General features: G+C 44.8%; 1 protein-coding gene across 1 annotated transcript in view; it reads right to left on the bottom strand.

Moving 5' to 3' along the window:
- RNF216 (ring finger protein 216) overlaps positions 1-18407 on the bottom strand; it is a 161587-nt gene that overhangs the window by 18093 nt on the left and 125087 nt on the right. Inside the window, exons 14-15 of the mRNA XM_038762410.1 lie at positions 9767-9864; positions 3664-3886 (exon numbers count right to left, since the gene is read on the bottom strand). Of these exons, the coding sequence (XP_038618338.1) occupies positions 3664-3886; positions 9767-9864 (321 nt within the window). The remainder of the gene's footprint in view (positions 1-3663; positions 3887-9766; positions 9865-18407) is intronic.

The raw sequence follows: 18407 nt of genomic DNA, 5'->3' as shown, positions 1-18407 counted from the left end.
GGATTTCGTGAAAGACTTCCAAAGAGCTAAGGGTTTTGTTTCAAATTATTCCCAGATCAGCAGCGAAGAGCCTGAGCAACAACAGGCCCGGCCTTTCGCCCTGCATGTCCCGTTACAACAGGAAATGTGGGGGAGAAGCGTAATCTGCAGAGGCAGCACAGCAACCGGGAGAGGGTGAAGGCCTGTCACACTCAGCAGGAAAACTGGGCAATGCACTTGGGGAGGAAATGGAACAATATTTTACTTAACTCTGATTCGCTCTAATTGTCATCTATTAATGGAAAAGGTGCTCAGCTCTCAAATACCTTTCTGTCAGGAATTTTTCCTGGAGGGACTCTTCTGGGAATTCATATTTTGTCTCCACTCGGGGTCCAACATACAGGTTTTTCAACCTTCAGGAAGGGTCGTTAGCATGAAACTGAGGCCACGTTTGAGATTAAGCGCCTAAATTTGATTTGCTGGCTTTATTTGGGTCAGATAAAGACGAACTGCTTTGTAAAATCTTCCAGTGGTGACTCAAGGTATTTAGTCTGCCCGGGCTAATCTAACCGAATGTGACCCCTAAAGCTTCTTTACAGTTTCAGTTATGAGAGCTTCAAGGAAATATTAAGTTGAAGAAGATACAGAGAAGGGGAAAAACAAACAATCTGACGACAACTTCACTTCGCATATGCCTGGCATATTGAGTGGATATTTCGCATTCATCCACTCAATCCCCACTAGACTGCAAACTCCTTGAGGGCAGGGAGCAGGTCTACCTAATCAACAGTATTCTCCCTAGTGCTTACTGCAGTGCTGCCTACAGTAAAGGCTCAAGAAATACCACTGTCTGATTGTGCTCTTCATTAAGATAAAGCTACCTGGGCCCAGAAGATACTCTTCATGTTGACAGAAACTGGTTGAGCCCCACTGGGTAGGATTTTAAAATGGAGCTGAACACCTAGTGACAGAGGAAACTAGTGAAAAGAGGACTGGAGGGGTGACGATGAAGGACGAGGAATGAAGTGGGGGATGAGAGAGCCTGAAAAGCAAACACAGCCACTAGGACCTAACCTGGTTTTTGCCAATGAATGTATACTAAATATCTGGCTTACCAATCTTCAACCCTCAGAAAATGAAATACACTTCACTGGAGAATTCTTTGGTGAGTTCTGAACCTTTGTTTTAATGGTATTTGTAAAGCACTTACTTTTTTAAAAATGGTATTTATTAAGTGCTTACTATGTGCCAGGCACTGTACTAAGCTCTGGGATACATTCAAGCGAATCAGGTTGGACACAGTCGCTGTCCCACATGAAGCTCACAGTCTTAATCCCCATTTTACAGATGAGGCCGCTGAGGCCCAAGAGTTAAGTGATTTGCCCAAGGTCACACAGCAGACAAGTAGCAGAACTGAAATTAGAACCCAGGTCCTTCTGATTCCCAGACGCATGCTCTATCCACTAGGCTATGCTGCTTCTCAAGTTGCATGTATCATCATCAATCGTATTTATTGAGCGCTTACTATGTGCAGAGCACTGTACTAAGCGCTTGGGAAGTACAAATTGGCAACACAGGATTCTGCCACAAGCAAACTTTCCAGCCTAAATATCTGTGTCAAGCACCACTCTAAGTGCTGGGTAGATACAAATTAATCATATTGGGCATAATCTGCCCCATATGGGGTTTCACAGTTTAAGTAGGAGGGAGAACAGGTATTGAATCCCCATGAGGCCCAGTAAGTCGTGACTTGCCTACGGTCACAGAGCTTGCAATTGGCAGAGCCGCGATTAGAACCCAGGTCCTCTGACTCGCAGGCTTGTGCTCTTTCCTCTAGGCCACGGTGCTTCTTTACTAAACAACGGTGGTGAATTCTGGAAGCTTGTTTCAATAACGAATGAACAGAGAACCCTAAAACGGTCCCCCACGTCCTCACAGCCTCTCAACTAATCCTCCTCAATATCATCTGCTATTCACCAAGTACAAAAACTCCAACTCCATCCAAAAAATGAACAGCCAACTCCCAGCTGACACTGGGGAGATTTCTGCTTTGCCACACTGGTTAATTAAACCAAAGAACAGGGTCAAATGACAATATATTCATTGTTTTATTTTAATGATGGTAGGAGCTCCTTGAATGGCTTTGTGTTTCCCTAGCCCTGAACAGATGCGACTTATGAATACTCTCAGCAGTCTGGTGGGAACAGAGGAAACTGGGCCATCCCTAAAGGCAGAAACTTGTTCTCATGGGAAATGGAGCCGATGCAATGTGATTGGAATCCCTGGATTCAGAACCCAGCCTATCTCCTATCAGAGCAAACGGCCCAAGGCAAGATGGCAGCTCAAAGGAAAAATAAAAGAAAAGGAAAAAAGAAGGAGTTGTTGAAAGTTTATTGATTCCTGTGCTGGAAAGATGGCCATGGTGAAAGATAATAGCAAGAAAATTAATATTCATCAAGAGTACACCTGATTATGGAATTCCCCCCTCTTGTTTTTCCTTCGTGGTTTGCTTTGTTGAAAGAAATTCATTAGGGAAATGTTCTCAAAAACTCCAGGTCAAAGATATAAGTCCAGATGCAACACTCAAAAATCAAATGGCCCTCTAGTTTGCTGGCCTGTAGCCCTATCTATAGAGTTGTCATGGGTATTTAAAGAAGACACCACCTGAACCTTTGCTGCTTGTTATGGATGCTCTGTAAATTCATCTAGAGACTCCACTTTATTTCAGCAGAGAAGCTACAGGAGAACTTGGTGAATTCAGCTTCCATTGTTGCCTTAACCCCACACAACTTCTAACACTGACATTACGGATGACTCAGTCTTCCTATTTAGGGAAATCCTTTCATTCCCTTTCCCATACTCCCCCGGCTACTAAAGGGCAAGTTTGCCAAACAGCTGTCTCCCTTTCAGAAGCAATCAGGTCCAGGCTAGACTTTGAAGCTGCCCGGAAGCATCACTGCAAACGCCCGAGAAGAATTATTCCTTTTTCGTAGTTTTTCTAATTGCCTCATATATCATATAAAAAGCCCAGCCCCAGACCTATATGCCAGGTGCTAAATTAACCTGTGGACTCAGCTCTCAGAATATGAGCTTCCTACAATGTGGTCTAGGCAGTCTAGTTTACTGGAAAGAGCATAGGACTCAGAGTCAGAAGTTCCAGGTTCTAATCCCACAGGCCTGCTGGGTGATCTTGGGCAAGTTACTTAACCTCTCTGCTCCTAAGTCTCCTCACCTGTAAAATGGGGCTAAAGTACTTGTTCTTCCTACCTCTTAGACTGTTAACAAAGTCCAATGTGATTATCCCAGCACTTAACATAGTTTTGGCCCAGAGTAAGCACTTAATTATGCTAAACTCCACACTTCTTATGCTCTATTGCTATGAGACTAAGGTCAGTGCTGCCATATGCTCACTAGCAAAACACACACACACACACACACACACACACACACACACACAAACCCTCTCTCTCTCTGTCTTGCATGACAGCACAAACTCCATGGCTTTTTGCCTTCTTCAAAATAAGCAAGGTGGAGTTCTTTCCTAAGCAACTGCACTGATCACCCTGAAAACTGAGAGCTTAAAGAGCTGCCCCTTCCAACAGTGCACAAAGCAGTAGCATCTAACGGCCTTAATTGAAATCAAAGACGCAAAGGCGTACAACGAACTAATTTGCCTCTACTTACTGTGGGATCCGTCCAAAGGGAGCATTTTGCGCATTCCTGGCAAGGGGCACCAGGCGAACGGGGGTGCTGGCAGAAGTGGTCGTATCCATTGATGGAGGCTCGACAGAGGTAGCACATTTGGGCACCGCAACGGCAGGACATGCGATTGCAACCTTCTGATTTAATGAGGCCGGTACCACACTTGTGACATTTTCTAATGCGGGCGGCTGTCATCTTCTCTTCACTGCGAACAAAGAAGGGTGGGAAGTGGGAGGAATGAGAAATAACGAGGTGGATCTGTTCTCATTCCTTACAACATGCATAACCCTGACCTTCCAATAGCGAAGTCTGTCAAATGTCTCCGGGAAAACCCTTTCTTTCCGCATTATCGCCTTGGTCCTAAAGGCCTGAGATGAGACCGAGTTGGACAGTTTTAAAGAATCCAGGGGAACTGCCACTCACCCCCACTCCTACACAAGAAGGATCAGAGAGAGTCAAGCCAGTCTTTGGGAGCCCTTGTGTTTTCCCCTTTTTCCTCGTGTCTCCCCAGAATCATGGTATCATAATGATTTGTGCAGAAATGCTCTGGGCATGTTACTCCCCTCCTCGAAAATCTCCACTGGCTACCAATCAACCTACGCATCAGGCAGAAACTCCTCACCCTGGGCTTCAAGGCTGTCCATCACCTCACCCCCTCCTACCTCACCTCCCTTCTCTCCTTCTCCAGCCCAGCCCGCACCCTCCACTCCCCTGCCGCTAATCTCCTCACCGGGCCTCGTTCTCGCCCGTCCCGCCGTCGACCCCCGGCCCACGTCATCCCCCTGGCCTGGAATGCCCTCCCTCTGCCCATCCGCCAAGCTAGCTCTCTTCCTCCCTTCAAGGCCCTACTGAGAGCTCACCTCCTCCAGGAGGCCTTCCCAGACTGAGCTCCCTCCTTCCTCTCCCCCTCCTTCCCCCCATCCCCCCGCCTTACCTCCTTCCCCTCCCCACAGCACATGTATATATATATATATATATACATATATATATATATGTTTGTACATAGTTATTACTCTATTTATTTTACTTGTACATATTTATTCTATTCATTTTATTTTGTTAATATGTTTTGTTTTGTTGTCTGTCTCCCCCTTCTAGACTGTGAGCCCGCTATTGGGTAGGGACTGTCTCTAGATGTTGCCAACTTGTACTTCCCAAGCGCTTAGTACAGTGCTCTGCACACACTAGGCGCTCAATAAATATGATTGAATGAATGAATGATTCAATATCACGTATTATAAATTATGTACGCCTGTCTCCCCTTCCACTGCAAGCTCGTTGTGGGCAGGGACCGTGTCTACCAACTCTGTTGCACTGTAGTCTCAAATGCTTAGTACAGTGCTCTGCACACAGTAAGCACTCAATAAATACCCATGATGACGACGATGATTCCAGGAGTGTTGGTAGTGATACACTCTGGCCCTTTGCTGGTTATCCAACTACTGCTGGACTGGTGTGCTCTATGGAACTACATTTCTGGGTCTCAGATCAGGGAAATTCTGGGCTGGATACTCCCGAGGAAGCGCTGAGAAGCAGTGTGGAGAAGCTTCACGGCCTAGCAGACAACAGACCGGAGTCAGAGGACCTGGTTTCTAATCCCGGCTCTGCCACTTGTCTGTTCTGTAACCTTGTAACATGACTTCTCTGTGGCTCAGTTACCTCATCTGTAGAATGGGATTAAGACTGTGATCCCTACGAGGGACAGGGACTGTGTCCAACCTGATTAACATGCATCTACCCTAGAACTTAGTACATTGCCTGGCACTTTGTAAGTGCTTAAATCCTATTTTTTTTTTTTTTTTGGGAGCAGCATGGCTTTGTGGAAAGAGCACAGGCCTGGGAGACAGAGGTCCTGGCTTCTAATATTGGCTCTGTCATCTGCCTGTTGTGTGAACTTGGGCAACTTCTCTGTTCTTCAGTTTCCTCATCTGTAAAATGGGGGTTCAAGAGCTGTTCTCCCTCCTAATGTTCAGAATGTGAGCCCCATGTGGGACAGAGACTGTCTGATCTGTCTTGTCTTAGAGAAGCAGCGTGGCTCAGTGGGGACGAGCCCAGGCTTTGGAGTCAGAGGTCATGGGTTCGAATCCCGGATCCCCCACATGTCTGCTGTGTGACCTTGGGCAAGTCACTTCACTTCTCTGAGCCTCAGTTCCCTCATCTGTAAAATGGAGATTGACTGTGAACCCCACGTGGGACAACCTGATCACCTTGTATCCCCCCCAGCGCTTAGAACAGTGCTTTGCACATAGTAAGCGCTTAACAAATGCCATTATTATTATTATTATTATTATTATTGTATCTACCCCTGGACTTAATAGAGCATGCTACACTAAACTGCCACTTAGTAAACACCTAACAAATACCACAATTATTACTACTTTATAGTTTGGTCTCCAAATTTTGAACAATACAGAATTCAACGTAAGTACTTACCCTTGAACCCAGAAAAGCAAGTGAGCATCCCAAGTGGCCAAGATCAACATTCCTCACACCCTCTAAGTTGTCTGAGATTCTGTGGCTCCACAAGTAGGAAACTGAGATGGTGACCCGCCCAACTCAATCCCGACAACTTTGACGGGGCATGGGTGAATTGGAAGAGGTCTAACTATGACCTCTTCCAAGCTGCTGTGAACCCCAGAAACAGGCAAGGGGATAGTTGGGATGTACTGCTATTTCTGGAGTTTCCCTTATGAAGACAAGGGACAGCAGAATATGTTTGAGAGTAGGTAAACAGTTAAGAGGGAGGTTAGGCTTAGAACAGTGCTTTGCATATAGTAAACGCTTAACAAATGCCATAATTATTATTATTATTATTATTATTATTAGGCTGAATTAGAGTAGTGCAGACATAAACAGTCTACCTGAAGAATGCTACTCCTCTAATTTAGATTCTTGTTTAACATAGTTTCACCTATATCATGGTTCCTACAACCTCTATGCTATAGCTAATTCTTCCTGATCTAATAGTATTAAAGAGTAGATTATTTAAACCTGGTTTCAGAGGCTCCCAAAATGAAGCAAGGCTGACCACTGGTTTGAAAAGAATTTCAAGCCAGTTCAAATGGTCGAATAGCACAGATTCCCATTACAAGTGAACCAAAATCATCAAAGAGACAAAGACTAGTAAAAGCAAACATTTTGCTGCCAACAGCTGAATAATGCAATACATATATGTTCATGATTTTAGCTACTGAGTGGTCATGAATAATCACCTCAACTTTGGCTGGTCAGGCTCAAGAATACGACTTAACATGATCTAATTCAAGAGCACAATTAAAGTCCAGCCTTTATCTAGGAAGCTACAAGAAGCCCCCAACTGTGATTTGAAGTTGAAAGGCACACACCTAGGCAGAAACAAGGCACCAAATATAACCAAAGATAATGTTGGTCAGATGAACAATGCCTTTTCATAACAATGAAATGAACACACTTGGGTTGCTGGTTTGTTGGTGACTGAGCCCGTTGTTCGGTAGGGACCGTTTTTATATGTTGCCAACTTGTACTTCCCAAGCGCTTAGTAAGGTGCTCTGCACACAGTAAGCGCTCAATAAATATGATTGAATGAATGAATGAATGTTCGGTATGCCCCAAAGAGGAGCATGGAAAGGAAAGGGGAAAAGGCTAGCACCCGTCAAAATGTGGCTAATTAGGACAAATCTATAGTTTGCAATCCAAGATAATGAGAAGCACCATGGCTTAGTGGAAAGAGACAGCCCTGGGAGTCAGGAGACCTGGGTTCTAAGCCCAGTTCTGCCAATTGCTTGTGTGAACTTGGCCAAGTCTCTTAGGTTCTTGGTGCTTCAGTTTCCTCAACTGTAAAATGGGATTAAATACCTGTTCTCCCTCCTACTTTGGCTTGGAGACCATGTGGGACAGGAAGCATGTCCAAACCTGATTAACTCTGATCTACTCCAGAGCTAAGAACAGTGCTGGACATTCATTCATTCAATTGTACTTACTAAACGCTTATTGTCTGCAGAGCACTGTACTAAGCACTTGGGAAAGTACAATACATATATAGTAAGTGCTTAACCAATACCATAATAATAATAATTGTATGAAATACAGTCCTCCTGATAACAAAGGCATTATTTTCTTGCAGACATCTAATCATGGAAAACCCATAGTTTTCATCCTATTGCAATCAATGATATTTATTGAGTGCTTACTACGTATTAGGTGGAGAGCATTATACTAAACACTTGAGAGACTACAAGAGAGTTGGTAGGCACGATTCTTACCCACGAGGAGTATCCAAGAGCTTAGTAATCAATCAATCGAGAATATTCATTGAGCGCTTACTGCATGCAGAGAATTGTACTATGCTCTTGGGAGAGAACAATATAACAGAGTTGGTAGATTTAGCTCCTGCCTAAAAGGAGCTTATTCATTGCATCTGGGGGTGCCCAATACTACCACGACATTGTGATCAACTCTGCACACATAAGCACAACACCGCACTGACGTCTGCTGCGTAGGAATATTCTTCTTTGGCTCTAGCCAAAAAATGTACTGAAAACTTCAGGAGCATAAAGTCCAGTCCACAGCTAAAGTTAAAGCAAGAACTGACCACGTATGAAGAATTATTATATAAAGGGTAGGGACCAACTGCTTTCTATCTCTACTAAGGACCAAACTGCAGCAGGATGAATTTAAATAAAACTGAAGGAAGACTGTAGAATCACTTCAGGCGTCCATTTGTCTGAAACAGCCCGTAAAGCCCGAAGGACTAGAAGACTCTTCTAGGTTTAAGGGGAAATACTTGGGGACAGCAGTTTTAATATGGCCATGTGTGTACTCTGCTCTGGTGTTAGCAGCACCTGCCCAATTGGTTTCCAGCAAATTCTTCCACCATGCTGAAAGAATAAGGTGTGCTTGTGCTCTCAGAAGTAGGCCTGTTTCAATACAATGGTTAAAAAAACAGTACCAAAACTCAAAGTCCCTAAGGATTTGGTTCTGCTTAAAGGGACAGAGAGAAAACACAACTCAACTCAGTCTCCTGTTTTGGAGGGCACCCGTACCTCCCCTCTTCCCCCTCCGGACATTGTTCTTAGGATAAGGACAGGAAGCAAGGACCGAGTTCCAGCTGGGCTTCCTCCTACCTTGTATTCAAATAGGAAGGCTTATTGTCTTTTCTCATCTGCAAAACCATCTAGGGTGATGTTGCTCCCAAGGTTGTGTGATTAATTACCCCACTGTTTCTGTTACAACAAGGGACTCTCCTTTGCAGGGTCAGATGGAAGAGAATCTTTGTGGAAGTCTTGTGGTTCTGACAAGGAAGTAGAGACCGGGCAAATGCCAGTCAAAGTTAATCGTTCATGGCCATTCCAGAGCACAGGCTTTTTAGTTTAACTTCCATGTCAGAAGGCAGCAAGCCCACACCAAAGTCTGATAAGATTGGGAAGGAGAAGACGGGTTTATGAGACACCCTGGGTTATATATGAGGTTTCTCTCATCTGTTTACAGCTCTCTCATTCCACATCAGCAATCTAACATTTTTTTCCTTTCGGGAAATAGGCAGGGCCTTCACAGAAATGATACTCTGAAGAACAGCCATAATGGAGGACTGATTTCCAGGGAGCGTTGGAATTCAAATTAAAAAGACGCATTTCAAAACATTAGCAAAAAAATGAACAAAAAGTCCAAGTTGGAGCCACCTGGAGAATTAGAAGATTTGTTAGAATTCGTAAGACTCTCCTCTCCCCTCAAATGATATATCACTGAAGGGCTAGGTAATCTCATTAGTTTTGCTCTGAATCATTATGAAATGGCCCAAATCCGAACAATGAACTTGGATTAAAGAGTTACACTCTGCTTGACTCGTTAGGGCAATATCTGTGATTCTCCACCTTGATATTTAGTTGCCAAGCTTTTTGGCTTTTACACTTCCAACTTTGAAGTTGGTCAGTCCACTCGATTGCTCTGCTTAAAATCCTCTGTAAGTACAATGCACCAAAAATACACAAGTCCAATTTAGGTGTGATTTTTAAAAATATTCAGGACAATAAGGAATACAGTTTCTCTTGATGTAGAAAAGTTGTAAAGTGGAATAGAATACATCTTTTAAATCCAAAAGAAGACTTACATAGATGTTCTATATTTGATGTCGTCTTTTTCAGCCAGCTGTTCACAAGTAAGGCCATTATGTTCTTTCCATAACCCTTGGCATTTCCTACAGGTTTCCTGTGAAAAAGAATAAGGATGAAGCGGATGAGACCAGTTTCTTTTTTAAAAAAAATAACATATGTTTGCCATTAACAGGGTGACACTTTTATCCCTCCCTCCCATAACTTAAACTGCATTTCACCAGAATCAGTTATTCTGAAGAGAATCTTTCCCTTTCAATAGGATTGGATCATCCACAGATTTCAAAATAACCTCTCTCTCTAGGCTGAGGAAGCCTGGCTTGTGGGAGTGAATGTTCCTGAAAATTCTCTCCACAGGTCGTGAGTTAATTCTACAGATCCATTCTCATCTACTGATTCTCATCTACTGATTTGTAAGAAGCACCAGTGGTCAACTAAGGAGTTGAACCCAAAGAACAAACAAAAAACCCTCAAAACAAATAGAAATGAATGGCTCTCTATGGATCCAGAAGCTTGGCTATGGCTACCTAGAGTTATTGCTGCAACAATTTTTACATTACAAGTGACTTTAAAGAGTTGCAAAGCCACAGCAGACTAGGATTGCCTCTTTATAACCTCCTCAATCAATCAATCACATTTAATGTGCACTAGAACTCTGTGCTAAGTGCTTAGGAAAGTAAAATACAACAGAGTTGGTAGATATGTTTCATGCCTGTAACTAGCTTACAGTTTAGAGGGGGAGAAAGATAGTAATATCAATTACGGACATGTACATAAGTGCTATGGGGCTGAAGGTGGGGTGAATAAAGGGTGAGCATCACCAAGTACAGGGATGGGAGAAGAGGAAATGAGGGCCTAGGTGGGGAAGACCTCCTGGAGGAGACATGTCCCCCAAAAGGCGTCAGATTTGAAGATGGAGAGCACTCCAGGCCAAAAGCAGGACGTAGACAAGGGGTTGGTGGAGAGATGGAAAAGATCAAGGTGCAGTGAGTAATAATAATAATAATAATGGCATTTATTAAGTGCTTACTATGTGCAAAGCACTGTTTGAAGCACGCAGGTTGGAATTAGAGGAGAGAAGTGTGAGGCTGGGTTGTGGTGTGAAATCAGTTCAGCACTTAGAACAGTGCTTTGCACATAGTAAGCACTTAATAAATGCCATCATTATTAGGGAGATGAGGTGGGAAGGGCCAAGGTGATTGAGTGGTTCAAAGCCAAGGGTAAGGAGTATCTGTTTGATGCGGCGGCCGACGGGTAACCACTGGTGATTCTTGAGGAGTTGGGAAGCATGGACTGATTGTTTTTATACAAAAATGATCTGGGCAGCGGAGTGAAGTATGGGCTGAAGTGGGGAGAGACAGGAGGCAGGGAGGTCAGCTAGGAGTTAAGGCAGGACAGGCTAAGTGCTGGGATCAATGTGGCAGCAGTTTGCATGGAGAGGGAAGGGTGGATTTTAAAGATGCTGTGAAGGTTTAACCGACAGGATTTGGTAATAGATGGAATACGTGGGTCGAATGGGAGAGATGAGTAGGAGATAACACCATTCATTCATTCAACTGTATTAATTGGGCACTTACTGTGTGCAAAGCACTGGACTAAGTGCTTGGGAAGTACAAGTTGGCAACATATAGAGACGGTCCCTACCCAACAACAGGCTCACAGTCTAGAGGGGGGAGACAGACAACAAAACAGAACATGTGGTCAGGTGTCATCAGAATAAATAGAAGTACAGCTATATGCACATCATTGACAAAGTAAATAGAATACTAAATATGTACAAGTAAAATAAATATGTACAAGAGTAATAAATCTGTACAAACATATATACAGGTGCTATGGGGAGGGGAAGGAGGTAGGGCGGGGGGGGATGAGGAGGGGGAGAGGAAAAAGGGGGCTCGGTCTGGGAAGGCCGCCTGGAGGAGGTGAGCTCTCAGTAGGGCTTTGAAGGGACGAAGAGAGCTAGCTTGGCGGATGTGCGGAGGGAGGGCATTCCAGGCCAAGGTGAGGACATGGGCCGGGGGTTGACGGCGGGACAGGTGAGAACGAGGCACAGTGAGGAGGTTAGCGGCAGAGGAGCGGAGGGTGCAGGCTGGGCTGTAGGCGGAGAGAAGGGAGGTGAGATAGGAGGGGGCGAGGGGATGGACAGCCTTGAAGCCGAGAATGAGAAGTTTTTGCATGATGCGTAGGTTTACTGGTAGCCAGTGGAGATTTCTGAGGAGGGCTTGTGAGAAAGGCAGGATGGTGGAGCTGTGTACACAAGTGAGCAAGGATTTTTTTTGAGACCATTCTAAGAGCTCTACATTGTCTGCTTTCGAATGGTCTCAAATCTTACTGTCACAGCATTCATCCAGTCAAGTAAGCGATAAGAGTATTTATTGAGGGCCACCTGTGTACGCAGCACTGTACTGAGCGTTTGGGAGAGCAAAACGGAGTAAGCACTACAGTTCCTGCCCTCAAGAAGCTTACAATCTAATGGGGGAACTTATTCCCCCTCCCTTCTGCATCACACTTGCACTTAGCTTTGGACCCTTTATTCACTGCCCACTTAGCCCCATAGCACTTAAGTACATATCTGTGATTTATTTTAATGCCTGCCTCCCCTTCTAGGCTGTAGGCTCCTTGTGGGCAGGGACCATGCCTACTAAGTCTGTTATACTGTACACTCCCAAGTGCTTAGAATAGGGCTCTGCCCACAGTAAGTTATTAATAAATACCACTGATTGATTCCCGAGCCAATTCTCAACCCACACAGACACGGAGAGTACTGCAGGGGTCAAATTACCCCTTATCCTGTAGCTCTGGCCTCAAGTTTGGGGTGAGGAGGTGGGGGAAGTGGGAGAGAATCGTGTGGGGGTCAACAACGTGCATTAAGGAGCATCTGCACCTTGCCCAAACTCAAGGGAATCCACCCATAAACTCTAATACTGTACTTAGGAAATACAGCCAAATTGTCACCGTACCTAAACAGTAATAATAATAATAATAATGGTGGCATTTGTTAAGCGCTTACTATGTGTAAAGCACTGTTCTAAGCCCTGGGGGGGGATACAAGGTGATCAGGTTGTCCCACTTGGGGCTCACAGTCTTCATCCCCATTTTACAGATGAGGTAACTGAGGCACAGAGAAGTTACGTGGCCTGCCCAAGGTCACACAGCTGACAAGTGGCGGAGACGGGACTCGAACCTATGACCTTTGACTCCCAAGCCCACACTCTTTCCACTGAGCCACGCTGTACCCAGGCCACATCCAAGGGAGTTAATCAAAACAGTCACAGTGGACTCTGGATACCCCAAAACTTGAGTGTAGTGATGGCAAACCAGACATGAACCATGGAAGGAGGCCTAGGTACCCACTGATCCCAACCTAGTCTCTAGGTTCTGAAACTATTAAACAAAACAGGTAACATAGAAACTGACTGTTCGGAGCTTCCCTCCTTTTTAAACCTATACCTTCTCTTTTAAAGCATGGTGTATTTTTAAATTCAACTGCCTTCTCTAGATCATCCTGGTTTAAATACTAAGTATAACACATGTGTTATACTCAGAAAAAGCACGCTATTATGTAATGCCAAGGGGCAGGAATGATACCCAAACTATGTACCTCCCTCTGTCTGCTCCCTCCAGCAGGACCAAGGCTCTGCCAGGAAAAATTATCGCCCAGCAGTCAAGGCAACATAGGATGAACTGACCTTGCCAGCCTGTCAAAAGATAACACGTGGCTTTTTTTTTTTTTTTGAGGTTTAAAGAAACGTATTCGGGTCATAATGGTTGGCTTTAAAAACTATTTGCGTTTAAAAAAAAGTTTAAATTGGAAAAATTTCAGACTTGATTTTATTTTATAATTAACCCAGAGCACCTGCATGGCAAGAATTTCTTCCATATTACTCCTTTCGATATTTGCCAAATCCTAAACGAGCCCTCAACATTACAGCTATCTTTGGCATACATAGCAAAACGAAGAGGAAGCCTGGTGCTTAGCAGGGGGGCATCGGACTCCAGCGTCAGTTCAAAACAATCTCCAAATCTTGGATTTGAGGTGGGGCCTCTCTATATTGGAGCAAGAAAAATGACACTGCCATGTGCCTCCTATGACCTTGAGCAAGTCATTTCACTTCTGTACACCTCAGTTTCCTCATCTGTAAAATTCATTCATTCATTCAATTGTATTTACTGAGCACTTACTGTGTGCAGAGCACTGTACCAAGCGCTTGGGAAGTACAAGTTGGCAACATACAGAGACGGTCCCTACCCAACAATGGGCTCACAATCTAGAAGGGTCGACGGTGGGACAGGGAAAAATGAGGCACAGTGAGGAGATTAGCGGCAGAGGAGCGGAGGGTGAGGACTGGGTTGCGGAAGGAGAGAAGGGAGGTGAGGTAGAAGGGGGTGAGGTGATGGAGAGCCTTGAAGCCTAGGGTGAGGAGTTTTTGCCTGATGCGTAGGCTGACTGGTAGCCACTGGAGATTTTTGAGGAGCCCAGAGCGTGTCTGCACAAAGATGATCTGGGCAGCAGCGTGAAGTATAGACTGAAGTGGGAAGAGACACGAGGATGGGAGATCAGAGAGGAGGCTGATGCAGTAATCCAGTCGGGATAGGATGAGAGATCGAACCAGCAAGGTAGCGGTTTGGATGGAGAGGAAAGGGCGGATCTTGGCGATGCTGCGGAGGTGAGATTCAATACTCGTTCTTCCTCCCCCTTAGACTGTGAGCCCCATGTGGGATAAGGGCTGTGTCTGACCTGATTAGCTTGTATCTACTCCAGCGCTTAGGACAGAACTTGGTACATAGCAAACGCTTAACAAATACCATTATAAACGAATAGTACAAGAGGTAAGCATACGAAGACCATAGTGTCCCAGTTACCTGAGCAAACTCCAGACTTTTAACACAAAAGAATTATGAGGCACTTTCAATTCAGTAAACTGTCATTTTGCAGTCCAAAATACATCGTTAATTCTATTCAACAGAGTAGAGGCACTTGACTCTTCATGTAAATTCACTAAATTGATTAGGATGGTTTTGCATTTGGCTTGAGTTTTTCTTAACACTTACACTTTAAAAAGACTAATTCTTTCAAACCTTCAAAATCCGCATCTGTCCTAAGGTACTTTTGAAGAAGACTCTAAAGTGCCTCCCTCCCTTTAACCACAATTGATGGAGCTGAATGGGCCTCAGAAAACTCGGGAGGGGAGGAGGAGGGAAAGAGGAAATTAAAAGAAGGAGGAGATGGAATAGAGCAAGGGTGGTGGAAACAACTGAAGCCTGTGGAATATCTCCTCCTGTGGTAAAATCCCATTACAGATGGCTTTCACTGAATCAAGTAGGTTTTATTCAGCAACGTGCAGTGAAAACCCATTCATTATCAAACATTTTATAAAGTTTTAGAACTTGTTTATGGAGGAGACACAAGAACTCACTTGTCTCTACAAATCACCATCAGCAAAGATCATCATCATCATCAATCGTATTTATTGAGCGCTTACTATGTGCAGAGCACTGTACTAAGCGCTTGGGAAGTACAAATTGGCAACATATAGAGACAGTCCCTACCCAACAGTGGGCTCACAGTCTAAAAGGGGGAGACAGAGATTAAAACCAAACATACTAACAAAATAAAATAGAATAGATATGTACAAGTAAAATAGAGTAATAAATATGTACAACCATATATACATATATACAGGTGCTGTGGGGAAGGGAAGGAGGTAAGATGGGGGGATGGAGAGGGGGACGAGGGGGAGAGGAAGGAAGGGGCTCAGTCTGGGAAGGCCTTCTGGAGGAGGTGAGCTCTCAGTAGGGCCTTGAAGGGAGGAAGAGAGCTAGCTTGGCGGATGTGTGGAGGGAGGGCATTCCAGGCCCGGGGGATGACGTGGGCCGGGGGTTGATGGCGGGACAGGCGAGAACAAGGTACGGTGAGGAGATCAGCGGCAGAGGAGCGGAGGGTGTGGGCTGGGCTGGAGAAAGAGAGAAGGGAGGTGAGGTAGGAGGGGGCGAGGGGATGGACAGCCTTGAAGCCCAGGGTGAGGAGTTTCTGCCTGATGCGCAGATTGATTGGTAACCACTGGAGATTTTTGAGGAGGGCAGTAATATGCCCAGAGCGTTTCTGGACAAAGATAATCCGGGCAGCAGCATGAGTATGGACTGAAGTGGAGAGAGACACAAGGATGGGAGATCAGAGAGAAGGCTGATGCAGTAGTCCAGATGGGACAGGATGAGAGCTTGAATGAGCAGGGTAGCGGTATGGATGGAGAGGAAAGGGCGGGTCTTGGCAATGCTGCGGAGCTGAGACCGCAGGGACAACCCAGGGACAACATGAAGGTACTCATTTTCTGGTGCCTATGCTCATTAAGTCGTATTTTCCATAGGCCCGGTGAACTTGAGTGGCCGCTGATCGTGCCTCAGACCCCTCATCTGCCCGTGCCCCCCTGGGGCTAGCCGCGTCCCCGTTTCAGTTCCCGGGACTCTGTTCTCGGCGTGTCCTTTGCACCGGGGGCTGCCCAGGTGGACTTGAGCTGCCGCCCCCGCATCGTGTCCTGGCCCTTTCCACCAGGGCCCTCTCTCAGTGCCCGTCAGCCCCTAGGGCAGCTCTCAGGGTGGCCGAGGCCCTCCTCTGCCCAGGATCCGGCACCGGCTCTCCTCTCTGTCACCGAGGAATCCCCATCCCGACCTGCCTTCCGCCACCTGGGTGGGACAGAGAAAAGCAGCTGCGGTCCGGCTCCGCCTCCACCGAAGCCTTAGGATGGTTGTGGCGGGTATCGCTGTAGCGGTCCCTGGGACTGCGGTTGTGACTGCGGTCTCTGCGCTACGAGGAACCTGAAACTCTGCTCCTCTAGACTCACTACCCAACTGATCTTTGTTTTTACCTTTAAGGTATCACAGTGTTCTGTTTCTTCTCTCCTTATGAAAGCGTTTCATAAATAGGCAGAAGTCATCACTACACTCTAGTCTATAACAATATTGCCCCATAAAACGCCATTGCATCTGGGCTTCCCCATCCCTAAAATGCGGAAGAGTCAAGCTTATTATCCATTTTAATGTGACATGCTTTCTGGGCCTTTTTATTACACAAGAGGCAATTAGTAGTAGTAATAGTCTTAAGTGTTTACTGTGGGCGGAGCATTGTACTCAGTCCTTGGACAATTTATTACTCTATTTATTTATTTTACTTGTACATATTTATTCTATTTATTTTATTTTGTTAATATGTTTGGTTTTGTTCTCTGTCTCCCCCTTCTAGACTGTGAGCCCACTGTTGGGTAGGGACTGTCTCTATATGTTGCCAACTTGTACTTCCCAAGCGCTCAGTACAGTGCTCTGCACACAGTAAGCGCTCAATAAATACGATTGATTGATTGACTGATTGATTATGGCTGTCGCCAGTCCCTTCTTCCCCTTTTAATTCTTCGACTGTTAGCGCCACCCCCAAACCGGGGATAGGGACTATGTCTAATTCCCAGTTCTTTCCCAGCACTTAGTACAGTGATCTGAACACATTAAATGCTTAATAAGTACTATTATTACTACTACCACTACTACTATCACCCCTCCCCTGCCATGGCTTAGTGCTCCCATACGCTAAAATTATGTCTCCTCCAAGAGGTCTTCCCAGGCTGTGCCCTCATTTCTTCTATCATCACCATCAATTGTATTTATTAGCATTTATTGTGTGCAGAGCACTATTCTAAAGTGCTTCGGAGAGCACAACAGAGTTGGTAGACATGTTCCCTGCCCACAACGAGCATACAGTCTGTGTTGACTATGTGCTTGGGTCTGTGCCCCCTAAACACTTAGATTTTCACCCCCGCCCAACAACACCTACGTACATATCCATCTGTACTTTATTTTAATGTTTGTCTCCCACTCTAGCCTGTAAACTCTTTCTGGGCAGGGATTACGTTTTCCTACTCTATTGTAGCATACTCTCCCAATCACTTAGTACAGTGTCCTGCATACAGTAAGCACTCATTAAATACCATCGATTGCTTTACTGATGTGGTAGACTGAGAACTGGGTTGTTTTCAGGAAACAGCAGTGTGCCCAACACTTCCCAAAATATTCAACTTATGGATATTACTTTCTTACCCTCTTAAAACTGAGGATTTGGCCAGCTGAAGTCACAGACCAGTCCATTACAACAAGTACCCGGGTTACTTGCCAGTTTCTTGGTTTAAATTGCACTGACAATATCTTGTCCTCAAAAGATGTAAGAATTATTTAACTATTTATTTGAGTTTTCATGTTGTGTTCCTGGGAAATAGACATTTTAAAATAAATCCTCGGGGATTCCTTTTTTATAATAAAAAACAACAATTATAATAGTGCTTGTAAGCACTTAATACAATAATAATAATAATAATAATGACATTTGTTAAGCATTTACTATGTGCCAAGCACTGTTCTAAGCGCTGGGGGGATACAAGGTAATCAGGTTGTCCCACATGGGGCTCACAGTCTTAATCCCCATTTTCTAAGCACAGACTGATACAAGCTCAGGGGTTATAAGGGAGGGTATATCATGGGTACACTATAACATGAATGCCATTCCCGCTTCATGGCACTAAAAAACTGTACACTTTTTCTGAGTAAAGCACCTTTTTGTTATACTAAGTAATTAAACCTAAAAATGTTCTTGAGAAGGTA

Source organism: Tachyglossus aculeatus, chromosome 21 (genome assembly GCF_015852505.1).
Source record: "Tachyglossus aculeatus isolate mTacAcu1 chromosome 21, mTacAcu1.pri, whole genome shotgun sequence".
Lineage (NCBI taxonomy): Eukaryota > Metazoa > Chordata > Mammalia > Monotremata > Tachyglossidae > Tachyglossus > Tachyglossus aculeatus.
This window is presented reverse-complemented; position numbering and strand designations above follow the sequence as displayed.